The 13,516-nt window shown below is 43.8% G+C and overlaps 2 protein-coding genes across 3 annotated transcripts; one reads left to right on the top strand and one right to left on the bottom strand.

Moving 5' to 3' along the window:
- Positions 1 to 83: 83 nt before the first annotated feature.
- On the top strand, positions 84 to 9,665 carry LOC129859550 (eIF5-mimic protein 2-A-like). 2 transcript variants are annotated; one of them, XM_055929441.1, is made up of 12 exons: positions 84 to 227; positions 1,000 to 1,073; positions 1,180 to 1,356; positions 1,591 to 1,685; positions 1,833 to 1,898; positions 2,056 to 2,191; positions 2,522 to 2,631; positions 6,208 to 6,378; positions 7,511 to 7,657; positions 8,285 to 8,423; positions 8,635 to 8,757; positions 8,878 to 9,665. In XM_055929441.1, the coding sequence occupies exons 2-12, from the start codon at positions 1,010 to 1,012 to the stop codon at positions 8,907 to 8,909; spliced, it is 1,260 nt and encodes a 419-aa protein (XP_055785416.1). In that variant the 5' UTR covers positions 84 to 227; positions 1,000 to 1,009; the 3' UTR covers positions 8,910 to 9,665. The 2 variants fall into 2 exon arrangements, with proteins under 2 accessions (XP_055785416.1, XP_055785418.1); XM_055929443.1 differs by lacking the exons at positions 84 to 227; positions 1,000 to 1,073; positions 1,591 to 1,685 and having other exon boundaries at positions 1,279 to 1,356.
- Positions 9,666 to 11,651: 1,986 nt separating this feature from the next.
- On the bottom strand, positions 11,652 to 12,591 carry si:ch211-246m6.4 (basic helix-loop-helix transcription factor scleraxis). Its single transcript, XM_055929444.1, has 2 exons — positions 12,047 to 12,591; positions 11,652 to 11,820 (listed from the first exon to the last, which is right to left on the bottom strand). The coding sequence occupies exons 1-2, from the start codon at positions 12,545 to 12,547 to the stop codon at positions 11,788 to 11,790; spliced, it is 534 nt and encodes a 177-aa protein (XP_055785419.1). The 5' UTR covers positions 12,548 to 12,591; the 3' UTR covers positions 11,652 to 11,787.
- Between the last annotated feature and the right edge of the window lie 925 nt (positions 12,592 to 13,516).

The raw sequence follows: 13,516 nt of genomic DNA, 5'->3' as shown, positions 1-13,516 counted from the left end.
CACACACACACACACACACACACACACACACACACACACACACACACACAGTCAGCTCTCCCGACCAGATAAAGTGACACCATAGAGCCATATTTAAATACGCATGCGTACTTGCGAAAACAAACTAGTTGCTTGTGGAAAGGGTATTTTTGTTAGGTCGATAGGGCTGAATTCGGGTGTTTTGAATTTGTTCTTTCTCTAACCGCTTTTTATCTGCATACATTTCGGTAGGTGACCTGCATACTTTGCACATTCGGTTGACAATGTAATCTACACATGTGTCTGTTTAAACCGACATTGGCTAGGTAGCAAAGTATTGTTGCTAGATTTCTTTTTCCTGCATCGTTAGCTAGCAAGCACAACTTCGCTACCTAACAAACTAAATGGCTAACATAACGTTGGCTATCATGTCGGAGTAACTGACTTTGTAGATATGGCACGTTGGAACACAGGCGTTATTTATCTACCCACTGTGGAGCCACTTAGTTGCCCATGATATTTGATAATCAGACGTGAATATCGACGTCCTTTGTTCCAAGTTTTGTTAGCATTACAGGAAATTGTGGCTTGTTAGCTAAAGTTAGCTGCTATGGGAGTTTCGCAGGTGCCACATAAACAAGCCAGGCCTGTCTGAACGGGCGAATGGCCGGAAGGTCCCCGTGCTCATACTAAAGCCTACCACCTTGGAGGGCAACTAAGTAGGCTAGCTAACTAACTTCACCTAACTACATTTTGATTGTATTTTATATTCATCATGACAAAGCCAGGTTACAATGTCAACTTTGAAAATTCTCCAAATTACCAGGTGTGGCTTGCTAATTAGCTTGCTAAAATATATCCATAACAAGGCATAGCATAGATCTCGCATGGGCCTAACGTTACAGAAATCCTGTTGGGCATAGCACGTTTCCAACTAACTATACATAGTCTGCTAATGTTGACTAATTATCTTGACGGTCAGACGCAATCAGACGTTAATGTTCAACTTTTCTCATCCAGAGTGTCTTTTATGAATAATCAAAAGCAGCAAAAGCCAACGCTAACCGGCCAGCGTTTCAAAACGAGGAAAAGAGGTAAGTTGGGCATCTTCATTGTCGACCAATTTGCCACTACTTGTTGGGTTCACCTAGCCGTGTCAAAATGGTACCCGCGTTGAAATTAGGACATGTTTTTCAACAGATGAAAAGGAGAGATTTGACCCTACTCAGTTTCAAGAAAGTATCGTTCAAGGCTTGAATCAAACTGGATCTGATTTGGAAGCTGTTGCAAAATTCCTTGATGCCTCTGGCGCCAAACTTGACTACCGCCGGTATGCAGAGACACTCTTTGACATCCTGGTGGCTGGCGGAATGCTTGGTGAGTACACATCTATAAGTCGTGTTTAAAGTTAGTAGCTTTCAGGGATCCCTTGCCCCCTTCCAAAGTCCCACCCATCTGACCTTCTGCAATGTGTTTTGAGGAGGAAAGAGGATTCAATGGAAGTTTTAGAGGAAGTGTGGTGTTGGAAGTCAAGTTTCCAGTCCATTTGGAAAGCTGCTGTTGTCCAGATCAGAGCACTGACACTCTTTCTCCCCCTTCACATGTCTGCAGCCCCAGGAGGGAGTATATCTGACGACCTGACCCGCACAGAGTTCTGCCTCTTCACGGCACAAGAGGACCTTGAGACAATGCAAGCATATGCTCAGGTAAGAGGATGTGGAAGTAATTTATGACTGCGAAGTATCTATATCCAACTACAGAGACACATCTGTCAAGAAGCTCTACCCAGCTACTCAATGCTGTATAATAACACATTTGCCATAATGTCACATCTTAATTTGTTTAACCTGTAGGTTTTTAACAAGCTGATCCGGCGTTACAAGTACCTGGAGAAAGGGTTTGAGGAGGAGATCAAGAAGGTGAGACAGTTGGTTTGAACTCCTGCTTGGCAGTTGGCACTGATGAATGTTACACACAATGGAACCTGCATGAACCGTTTGAATGGGATATTTTATTTTCACAACAAAAGAACTAAAACATTTACCCTGCAGGCTCATTATTTTATCTACTCTGCAGTTGCTGCTGTTTTTAAAAGGGTTCACCGAATCAGAGCGCAACAAGCTGGCCATGCTCACTGGCATTCTGTTGGCCAATGGAAACATATCAGCCGCTGTCATTGGAAGTCTCTTCAACGAGAATGTGGTCAAAGAGGGTGAGTGTCTGCCAGCCAACCACTATCTTTACCTGGACCTGTCCAATAAGAGCTGCTTGTTTTCATTTTCATTTTTTCCAAATGTTTGGTTACGGTGGCCCCAAATGAACCTGTCCCTCTTCACTGGAAACCCACCTTTTTGTTAAATGGTCTCTGAATTGGACACAGTATTCAGGCACATTGTATGAACCCAATGTCTCTGAAATGAACATGTTTTTAGTTCATACAAAATAATGATTTGAGTGCTGTTCATTGCAGGGTACCTGCTGCTTTGACTGTTGCTTTGCAGGGTACCTGCTGCTTTGACTGTTGCTTTATGACTGTTTGCAGGAGTATCTGCAGCCTTTGCTGTCAAACTGTTCAAGTCCTGGATCTACGAAAGGGACATCAATGCTGTTGCTGTCGCTCTCCGCAAAGTCAGCATGGACAACAGGCTGATGGTACACCCCCCCCCCCCCCAGATTAGATTAAAGGGATAGTTCTCCAATGATATACATTTCCTTAAAACATTTAATGGCACTGGAGAGGATGGCTGACGTTTTATTGGCTCTTGGTTGGTTAAACCGTGCTATTGTTTTTTCCCCCCCGCATTGTTTAACTTATTTTGTACATAATGTTGTTGCTTCTACTGTATCTTATGACCGAAAGGAGCTTCTGGACATCAGAACAGTTATTATTCCCCTTGAATTGGACTAAGGGATTTACTCCAGAGACAGAGATTTTGCGGACGGAGATCGGGGTGCCTTGTGAGGATCAGGCGAGGAGTGGCTAATCTGCCTTTGCCATCCGTACTATTAGCCAATGTACAATCGCTGGAAAATAAATGGGATGAACTAAAAACATGTATATTCTACCAACGGGACATTAAACTGTAATATCTTATGTTTCACAGTCGTGTCTGAATGACGACATGAATAACATACAGCTGGCGGGTTATACACGCTATCGGCAGGATAGAACAGCAGCCTCTCTTAAGACAAGGGAAGCGGTCTATGTATATTTGTAAACAACAGCTGGTGCGCAATATCTAAGGAAGTCTCAAGGTTTTACTTGCCTTAGGTAGAGTATCTCATGATAAGCTGTAAACCACACTATCTACCTAGAGTTTTCATCTGTATTTTTCGAAGCCTGCATACCACCACAGACCGATGCTGCCACTAAGACAGCACTCAATGAACTGTATACCACCATAAGCAAACAGAAAAACGCTCATCCAGAGGCGGTGCTCCTACTGCCGGGGACTTTAATGCAGGGAAACTTAAATCAGTTTTACCTCATTTCTATCAGCATGCTAAATGTGCAACCAGAGAGAAAGAATTATATCCTCCTTATTCCTGCGTACAAGCACAAATGTAAGCAGTAACCACCAGTGACCTGGTCAATAAATAAAATTACAAAAGTGGTCAGATAAAGCAGATGCTAAACTGCAGGACTGTTTTGCTTGCACAGACTGGAATATGTTCCGTGATTCTTCCAATGGCATTGATGAGTACACCATATCGGTCACTGGCTTCATCAATAAGTGCATCGACGACATCGTCCCCACAGTGACTACGTACATACCCCAACCAGAAGCCATGGATTACAGGCAACATCATCACTGAGCTAAAGGGTAGAGCTGCCGCATTCAAGGAGTGGGACTAACCTTGAAGCTTATAAAAAATCCCGCTATGCCCTCCCTCCAAACAGGCAAAGCATCAATACAGGACTAAAATCGAATCGTACTACACCGGCAGGGCTCGCAAACTATTAGACTACAAAGGGATACACAGCCGAGAGCTGACCAGTCACACGAGCCTACCAGACGAGCTAAATAACATATATGCTCGCTTTGAGGAAAGTGACGCTGAAACATGCATGAGAGCATCATCTGTTCCGGATTACTTTGATCACTCTCTCCGCAGTCGATGTAAGACCTTTAAACAGGTCAACATTCACAAGGCCACAGGGCCAAACGGATTACCAGGACGTGTTCTCCTAGCATGCGCTGACCAACTGGCAAGTGTCTTCACTGACATTTTCAACCTCTCCCTGTCCGAGTCTGTAATACCAACATGTTTTAAGCAGACCACCATAGTCCCTGTGCCCAAGAACACTAAGGTAACCTGCCTAAATGACTACTGACCCATAGCACTCACATTAGTAGCCATGGAGTGCTTTGAAAAGCTGGTCATGGATCACATCACCATTATCCCAGAAACCCTAGACCCACTCCAATTTGCATACCGGCCCAACAGATCCACAGATGATGCAATCTCTATTGCACTCCACACTGCCCTTTCACACATGGACAAAAGGAACACCTATGTGAGAATGCAATTCATTGACTACAGCTCAGCGTTCAACACCATAGTGCCCTCAAGGCTCATCACTAAGCTAAGGACCCTGGGACTAAACACCTCCCTCTGCAACTGGATCCTGGACTTCCTGGTGGGAAGCCCCCAAGTGGTAAGGGTAGGTAACAACACATCCTCAACACGAGGGCCCCTCAGGGGTGCATGCTCAGTCCCCTCCTGTACTCCCTGTTCACTGATGACTGCATGGCCAGGCACGACTCCAGCACCATTAAGTATTCCGATGACACATCAGTGGTAGGCCTGATCACTGACAACGACGAGACGGCCTATAGGGAGGAGGTCAGAGACCTGACTGGCGCAAGGACAACAACCTCTCCTTCAACGTGATCAAGACAAAGGAGATGATTGTGGACTATAAGAAAAGGAGGACTGAGCACGCCCTCATTGATGGGGCTGTAGTGGGTTGAGCGCTTCAAGTTCCTTGGCATCCACATCACCAGCAAACTAACATGGTCCAAGCACACCAAGACAGTTGTGAAGAGGCCACGACAAAATCTATTCCCCCTCAGGAGACTGAAAAGATTTGACATGGGTCCTCAGATCCTCAAGGTTCTACAGCTGCACCTTTGAGAGCATCCTAACTGGTTGCGTCACTGCCTGGTATGGCAACTGCTCGGCCTCCGACCGCATGGCACTACGGAGGGTAGTGCGTACGGCCCAGGCTTCTAAACAGCTTCTACTTCCAAACCATAAGACTCATGAACATCTAATCAAATGGCTACCCAGACTATTTGCGTTCCCCCCCCCCCCCCCCCCCCCCCCACGCTGCTGCTACTTATTATCTATGCATAGTCACTTTAACTCTACCTACATGTACATATTTCCTCGACTAACCGGTGCCCCCGCACATTGACTCTGTACCGGTGCCCCCTGTATATAACCTCACTATTGTTATTTTACTGCTGCTCTTGAATTATTTCTTACTTTTATTTCTTATTTTCTTTTCTTAACTACGTTGTTGGTTAAGGGCTTGTAAGTAAGCATTTCACTGTAAGGTCTATCTATACCTGTTGTATTTGGCGCATGTGACAAATAACATTTTATTTGATTACCCTGTAAGCTACATGTCATACTAATTCCACGGACACCTGCAGACACGCGGCCTTTCGCCTCTCCGTTGTACTTGATTGAATTAAGGTCACTAATTAGTAAGGCACTCCCCTCGCTTGCTTGTCTAGGTCTTAATTTAAAGGAAAAACCAGCAGGCACTAGGCCCTACTAGGCCCTTTTCCATACGATAGCATTTGTGGCATATCCCATTTAGTCGTGGGACCGATATTAACTTTTCAAATCATCTGTAAATGACTTTAAGCTTCACAATCATTTTTAGATACTTTTGGATGATTTGGACATGATGTGTGAAGAATGCTAATCCGGTCCCATGACTTTAATGCTGAAATGTTAGCATGTTGTAATGGTGTGAAGGATACTACACCAAAGCATGGATATCTGTTATACCTTATCTGTAGACTGCTTACAGGGTAAGGAAGCAAGTATACTTTTGTAATTTGGGTGAACTATCCCTTAAAGACTAGTTGTCTAAACCTCTTCCATGGAGATTGTCTGTTAAACCAGCTTAAGTTTAAATATAGGCCTTTAGATTTAAAACAAAATAAATATTGAATGGGAACTAATTACTTGTATCAATATCTGTCACAGGAACTCTTTCCTGCCAACAAGCGGAGCTGTGAGTATTTTTCAAAGTACTTCACTGACGCGGGACTGAAAGAGCTGTCAGACTTTGCCAGGAACCAGGAGGCCATCGGGTCCCGTAAGGAGCTGCATAAAGAGCTCCAAGAGATGATGGCCCGTGGGGACAACTTCAAAGATGTGAGACTTATTCTTATACCGTGGGTTCAAAGTATTGGGACAGTGACACATTTGTTGTTTTGACTCTGTACTGCATGCAGGACTTGGTATTTGAATTACAATGACAGGTTCAAGTGCAGACTGTCTGCTTTCATTTGAGGGTGTTTTCATAGATCGGGTGAACCATTTGAGAAATTACAGCACTTTTTGTACATAGTCCCCACTTTTTTTTAAGGGACAAAGTGTTGAAACAAATTCACTTGTGTATTAAAGTAGTCAACAATTTAGTATTTGGTCCCGTATCCCTAGCATGCAACGATTGTAGCGTAATATCCAAGTATCCTAGAGGCTGTAATCTCTACCAAAGGTGCTTCAACAAATTACTGAGTAAATGGTTTAGTAACCAGTTTTGCACTGTACAGTTCGTATAAGGAAATCAGTCAGGAAATTGAAATGCATTTTAGGCTTATCTATGGATCTCACATGACATGGGGCGCAGCCATGGGTGGCCCTGGGAGGGCATCAGCCCACCCACGAGCCAGGCATACCCACTGGGGAGCCAGACCCAGCCAATCAGAATGAGTTTTTCTCCACAAAACTACTTTATTATAGACAGAGAAACTCCTCAGTTTCATCAGCGTTCCGGGTGGCTGGTCTCTACCGATCCCGTAGGCGAAGAAGCCGGTTATGGAAGTTCTGGGCTCTAAAATGACTTATGGTAGGGAAATTAACTTTCAATTCTCTGGCAACAGCTCTGGTGGACATTCCTTTAGTCTGCATGCGAATTGCACGCTCCCTCAACTTTAGACAACTGTGACGCTGTGTGACACAACTGCACATTTTAGTGGCTTTTTGTGCTCAGCACACGGTGCACCTGTGTAATGATCATGCTGTTTAATCAGCTTCTTGATATGCCACACCTGTCAGATGGATTACGTTGGCAAAGGAGAAATGCTCACTAACAGGGAAGTAAAGAAATAAATAAAAATGTGGGTGCGTTTGGAGAATATCTGGGATTTTTTATTTCTGGCTCATGAAACATGGGACCAACACTTTACATGTTGCGTTTTATATTTTTGTTCAGTGTGTATATATATATATATATGCTTGATAGCTGGGCATTGTTCATTGACATGTTCCCTGCTGTGTTTAGATAATTGCCTACGTCAGGGAGGAGATGAAGAAGACCAGCATCGCTGAACAACTGATGATCGGCATCGTGTGGTCCAGTGTTATGAGCTGTGTGGAATGGAACAAGAAGGAAGAGCTGGTCTGTGAACAATCTATCAAACACTTGAAGGTAAATGCTTTGTAACTGTAGTCTTCTGCGGTCTTGAACAGGTCTCTTGCCAAAAAGATTTCTCAATGAGACAAACCTAGATGAAGGTTAAATTAGTTGCTGCTTAGTTAACTTCAGATTAGTGTTTTCTGGAGCTGTATTGGAAGAGGAGGGTGGGGTGGTACTAATATGGGCCAGATTGGAGCGTGATTAGGTTTTAGTTGGCTGGTTTTAGTCCAGTCAACCACCTTGTGCCCCCTCCTGTATAACGATTTAAGATTGTTGGGCCAGTAACTGGAAGTTCGCTGGTTCAAATCCCCAAGCCGACTAGGTGAAAATACTGTCGATATGCCCTTAAGCAAGGCACTTAACCCTAATTGCTCCTGTAAGTTGCTCTGGATAAGAGCATCTGCTAAATGACTAAAATGTAAATGTAGGTGCTTATATTGCTGCTATGCTTGCCCCTGACATGTCATTGCAACTAAGGATCTGTTCCTCATTGACTTTACTATTAGTAAATAAAGATTGGATGAATGGAAACGAATTGGGCCTCTCCTTACAGTGTTCACCTCCCAAGGAGCCTCTGAGATCCTCTAGTCTCTAACCCTCCTGTACCCTAACCCCCTTGTCTTTCTCTCTTCTCCACAGCAATACAGTCCTCTCCTGAATGCATTCACCTCCCAGGGAGCCTCTGAGATCATCTTGCTGGTGAAAATCCAGGAGTACTGCTATGACAACATCCACTTCATGAAGGCCTTCCAGAAGATTGTGGTGCTCCTCTACAAAGGTGTGAGCCCTGGTTGAAAGTAGTGCACTATAAAGGGAATATGGTGCCATTTGGGATACAGCCTGTGTGTGTGGGGGGACAATGGCTCTCATGTGACATGTCATTTAGGTACGTTCATTAGGTACCATGGTGTGCCCTTTATGGTGTGCTCTCATTACCTTTGACCCGAACATTCTTATGTCCCTTGTTCTTGCCCCCTCTCCCAACACAGCGGATGTTTTGAGTGAAGAGGCCATTCTTAAGTGGTACGCAGAGGCCCACGTTGCTAAAGGAAAGAGTGTTTTCCTCGAGCAGATGAAGAAGTTCGTTGAGTGGCTGAAGAATGCAGAGGAAGGTAAAAAAAGAAACAACGTTTAATAGTAAAGAGTCACCTGTTTGATAAAGTCATCTTAATATTCATGTTGCTGTAAATTGTAATGTTCTGATTTGTTTCACCTCTTTTCTGTTTTCCCAGAGTCTGAGTCCGAGGACGAGGAAGAGAACTGAGAACTCCACCCTCCACGTGTGCATTTTAAACAGCACAATAGGAGCAGTAGAATGTTTTTGTTACTGGAAGTGCTCGTCTCTCCCAGTCCTATTTTCTTATTTTACCTGTTTTCTTTCACCCCTCTCCAACGTCAACATTTACATTTTAACTCAAGGGCTGTGGTGTGAACAGTACATTCCTTATTACATTTTTTTTTTTAACTTACCCTTAATAGTTCACACGTATTGTGAATTAAAACCTCAATCATAAGATTAACAAATGAAGTGTTGATTTGTTTGGAAAGAAGCAGAACTGAACTCCCTTTATTGGTATTACTATTATGCCGTCTGTGTTTTGGAAATGGAACATTCCACTTGATAAAGATCCTCTATTGATCTTGCTGCATCCAGTCTGATAACCATGATATCCCTGATGCTGCTGTATCTGTTAATATTGCAGTAGTGCGTCTTCTTGCTATGTGACTTAAAGGCACCCTAAAATGACAAGTCATTGCCTTCTCGCCAAAGGATTTACCGGTAGCCCTATCCTCATGTTAGCTCCTTTCCTGACCTTGGCCTTTTGGACAAACCTGTAATGAACAGTTGAATTGGTGATCGGATGAACGTTGTGCAGTGACTCATCTTGGTAGAACCACCTCTTGACCTGACTGACATCCTCTCTGGAAGATGCAATGCCAGCTAAGTAATATTGGTTAATTTCTTTAATCTGATTAAACCAATTCTTTTTTTTAAAGAAATAAAGATGACTAAAATTCATATTGTTCTGATTTATTTATGGTATACATTTCTTGTATGTTTGGTGTGTAGCATTGCAATCAATTACTAAACTTAGGTGCCTGCTGTACTAATACAACTCCACCTGAGGTCCCAAATGCACACACAGCTTAATGTTATTACTGGTTAAACCGGATTTAATGTACTACACAATTCACAGTAAATGTTCTTGAGTGATTTTCTAAGGCTCTGTTTAGACAGGCAGCACAATTCTGATCTTTTGCCCAATTATTGACTAAAGAGCTGATCTGATTGGTCAAGTTAGGGAGTCCACTTCTGAACTTCTCCTACTATGTAAACTTGGCCTAAGAAGGTATTTTACATGCACATTCAACTCATCAGTCCAATATTTATTTTGAAAGTAGTTTAATGATTGTGTTTACAAGTCAAATATATTTTAAACTTATTGTACAAAAATACATTTTTTTTTCTCTCCTTCAAACAGCTTCTCATTGTTTGCTATGTGAAGAGAACAATTGTCTTCCATAAGTTAGGAGAAATTCAAGTATGTTTACAACAATGTTACACATTACAATAGACTTGGAGGTAGGCCTATAATTCTATTAGGTTAATACATTCAGAGGTCTTCATTGAGGTAAAAGTGTATTGCAGTCAGTGTGAAACATCGTTATTTGTTTTGGATAATTCATCCAAATAAGATCGTATTTTTATTTCGCATGATTTTGAAGTAATTTATTATATACGCAAATCAATGCAGTCAATTCTGTTCCTGCCTTTTAAATTATATTGTGCTACGGCTGATGAAATGAACACTGTAAAAGTGTGAAAACATTTGATTAGAGATATTTCCTGATAGTTGCTGGTTGAAAATACAATCTACACAGGCCCTTCTAATCAGCAGGTTTCCATGGGTGTGAGTTTTTGGTTTCCATGGTGACAGCACTATGTGGTTAATTTGTTAATAAACCATGACCAATAAGAGTTCCAAATCCCTCTGCCAATAACGGCTAGTTTTCAGTTTACCCTTCCCACTCAGACCACTCCCAGACAGTCCTAGCAAAATTCTTGCTTGAGAAAGTTTTGTGCTAAAAAATGTCTTTCCCCCCCCCAATTTTGATGGAAATATATTACAGTAAGGTATTTTGTTAACTATAAATGATTTGATGGTGATATAAAAACAGTTGCATTGGGCCTTCAAAGGTGCAACCAATACTGCACAAACACACGCAGAGCTATTGTGTGTTTGTGAATTGTGGAAAGGCTTGTGCAATACATGCAAGTAAACATTTCTCAACATACGGTATAACATTGAGCTCCCAAAAGGAGTGTTTACATATGCATGTTACGTTTTCTTTTGATATACACCATGTTACATTTGACATGGAATATGACTTGATGTTGTGGTAAAGTTTGTAAACACCAAGTCTGGTTGCTTCTGCTGTACAAGTGGGCGGGGCCTACATATAACACTTCATATTTGGATTTAAGCACATTTTATATTTTGTATATTGTTGTTTTGCCTCCCCCATTTAAATTAAGACTCCCTCGAAAGAATTGGCTTATACTCATTTACTAAGTGTACTATCCTGGTTAAAATGAATTTAAATATTACTACTACCAAAGTATATTTGGGACTATTGAATTGAGCTTGAATGGCAGTTAGAATTCATAATTGTCAAGCACGGCACCCTCTCCTCAGTTGGCAAAAGATGAGTCAGTCAGGAGACAAGCCAACCAGTCCACTACTCCACTGACGAACCGCTGCATGGCCTAGGCTTGGGTTACAACCACGTGACTGGCTGCATGGGGGAGGCGAGACTTTTTTTTAGGAGCGCGACACTAGGGCTTACTATTTCTGATACTGAAATAGCCCACTGCCAGGTGGAACCTTACACATTGCGCTCGAGTTACAATTTTACCAAAACACGGTGGAAAAGACGCACATGTAGTGAACGGAAAGTGGGTGTGGGGTGGGGTGGGGGGGGGGGGGGGGGGGGGGGGGGTTGTCCTAAGATTTTGCAAAAATATGTACAAGGTTATATCGTTTTTTTCCCACTCGTAGGTACGTGTAAACATCCGTGTGACTTGGTATACATCCTTGTTGCTTGTTGCGTCCTTGTCTTGACAGTAGTGCGTGCCCATGTCAGATGGCTGTGTGCTTTCCTCCATCTCTGAGCTGTGAGGGTAGAGACATTTTAGTAGTTTACATTGAAATAAAACCATTGAAATACTATTGATTGGGATGGCTGTTATGGAATTGCTCCAATCTTAAATAAAGTACTGACCCATTATCTAAATGTTGCCAAATCCCATCCATTTTATTTTATAGAGATTACATGAAGCCTTCTATGATAGCCCACAGCCTGTCAACCAATATATACTGATTTATTTTGAGGACTCACCGTTTTCCTCTGGTTACTGAGACAGAAAGTGCATATGGGCCTGAGCGGGGGGCTGCTGCTGTTGATGTTGGTGCTGCTCTGCAAGATGCTGTGGTACCCGAGACAGGGCTGTCCATCCAAACACTCGTCCCCCAGCAGCAGCACGTTGGCAAGGTGGGAGATGTAGCTGGACGCCAGGCGCAGCGTCTCGATCTTGGACAGTTTCCTGTCGGCTGGTTCTGTGGGAATGAGGGTGCGCAGCGCGGTGAAGGCCGTGTTCACGCTGTGGGTCCGGTCCCGCTCCCGCGCATTGGCTGCCTGCCTCTGTTTGCTAATGCCCTGCAGACGCCTGCTGCACCCCCTCTCCCTCTGCCTGGCCCGCTCCCGGCCCCCTCCCTGGGGGCTACAGCCGCCGCCCGTCGACTTGTTGTCGGAGCTCTCCTCGCTTCCGCTATCCAGTTCGTCCAGGTCGGAGGGGAAACCGTCCGGCACGGCACCCTGTTCGCTCCCTGTGGACTTCATGGTGGACCTGGCTGGGTGTCTGAGTTGGGGTCTGGGACTGGTTCTGCTCCCGTGTCTGTTTCATGGCGACTGCTTTATAAATGCAGAGTGAAAATAGCACCTGGGACCAGCTGCCGCCGTGTGATCCGGTGACTGGGGGTGCGGGGATCCTGCGCTAACTGGGCTCACGCCATCCCCTTGGCAGAGCATCATGCCATTTCTTGAATAACGGATCCTTTCTGGGCCCGGTCACCATGCATGTGGTCTCTGGAAAAGGAAAGACAGGTGGAGGCTGTAGAGGAGAAGCCACCGGTCGTGGTTCTTTGGGTGCTTGAGGTTTATATATATATAACCCCCCACAGAGAGCCAGAACACTCCCACTTTGCTCCTAACCCCTGCCTCTTGACCTCTAACCCTTCCATGTTTGCAGATCTGTAAGGTGGAAGCAATATGGTGTAAGCTTGACCATTACACTGCTTATACTTATCCAGCCCCTTCAGGTCTGCAAGCATTGAGGGGTCAGGGTGTGACAGTGTGACAGTGCAGATGCACTACATTAACCTTCTCCCACTCTCAGCCCATGTAAACACATGGTCGTGCTGTGACTCTCTACTCCCTCCATCAATAACCTTCCTTTTCTTATCTCCTGCTTCCTGGAAGTCTTTCATCTTCTCCCGCTGATTCAAACTGCCGGTCTAACTAGCCTCAACAACATACACACATTCGCACAAACTTTTATTGCACGCTGTGCAAAGGTCACCAAAGGTCACGAAAAGATGATAATGCAAATCTTGACAGTGAAAACATTCCTCCGGTTTACGCTAGGCCACTGTGTCAGTCAAATGACTGATATTTAGAACATGTTGCATAGTTTCACAATAGGATGTGTGTTCCTAGAAATCCTGTCCGTATTATTTGGGGAAGTGCTACTTCGTTACAGCATGTCAACAACTCTCAGAACTCAAATTCAAACACAGTTCAAACCCCAGT

The sequence above is a fragment of the Salvelinus fontinalis genome, chromosome 7 (genome assembly GCF_029448725.1).
Source record: "Salvelinus fontinalis isolate EN_2023a chromosome 7, ASM2944872v1, whole genome shotgun sequence".
Taxonomy (NCBI): Eukaryota; Metazoa; Chordata; class Actinopteri; order Salmoniformes; family Salmonidae; genus Salvelinus; species Salvelinus fontinalis.
Note: the sequence above shows the minus strand (reverse complement) of the source record. Positions and strands in the feature narration are given on the sequence as shown.

Excerpts from the sequence above, each read along its gene's own strand:
- LOC129859550 (XM_055929441.1), top strand. The coding sequence starts at position 1,010 with ATGAATAATCAAAAGCAGCAAAAGCCAACGCTAACCGGCCAGCGTTTC. Across the intron at positions 1,686-1,832 it reads CAATGCAAGCATATGCTCAG|GTTTTTAACAAGCTGATCCG; the intron begins GTAAGAGGATGT and ends TTTAACCTGTAG. Across the intron at positions 7,658-8,284 it reads AATCTATCAAACACTTGAAG|CAATACAGTCCTCTCCTGAA; the intron begins GTAAATGCTTTG and ends TCTTCTCCACAG.
- si:ch211-246m6.4 (XM_055929444.1), bottom strand. The coding sequence starts at position 12,547 with ATGAAGTCCACAGGGAGCGAACAGGGTGCCGTGCCGGACGGTTTCCCC. Across the intron at positions 11,821-12,046 it reads TCAGTAACCAGAGGAAAACG|CTCAGAGATGGAGGAAAGCA; the intron begins GTGAGTCCTCAA and ends CTACCCTCACAG.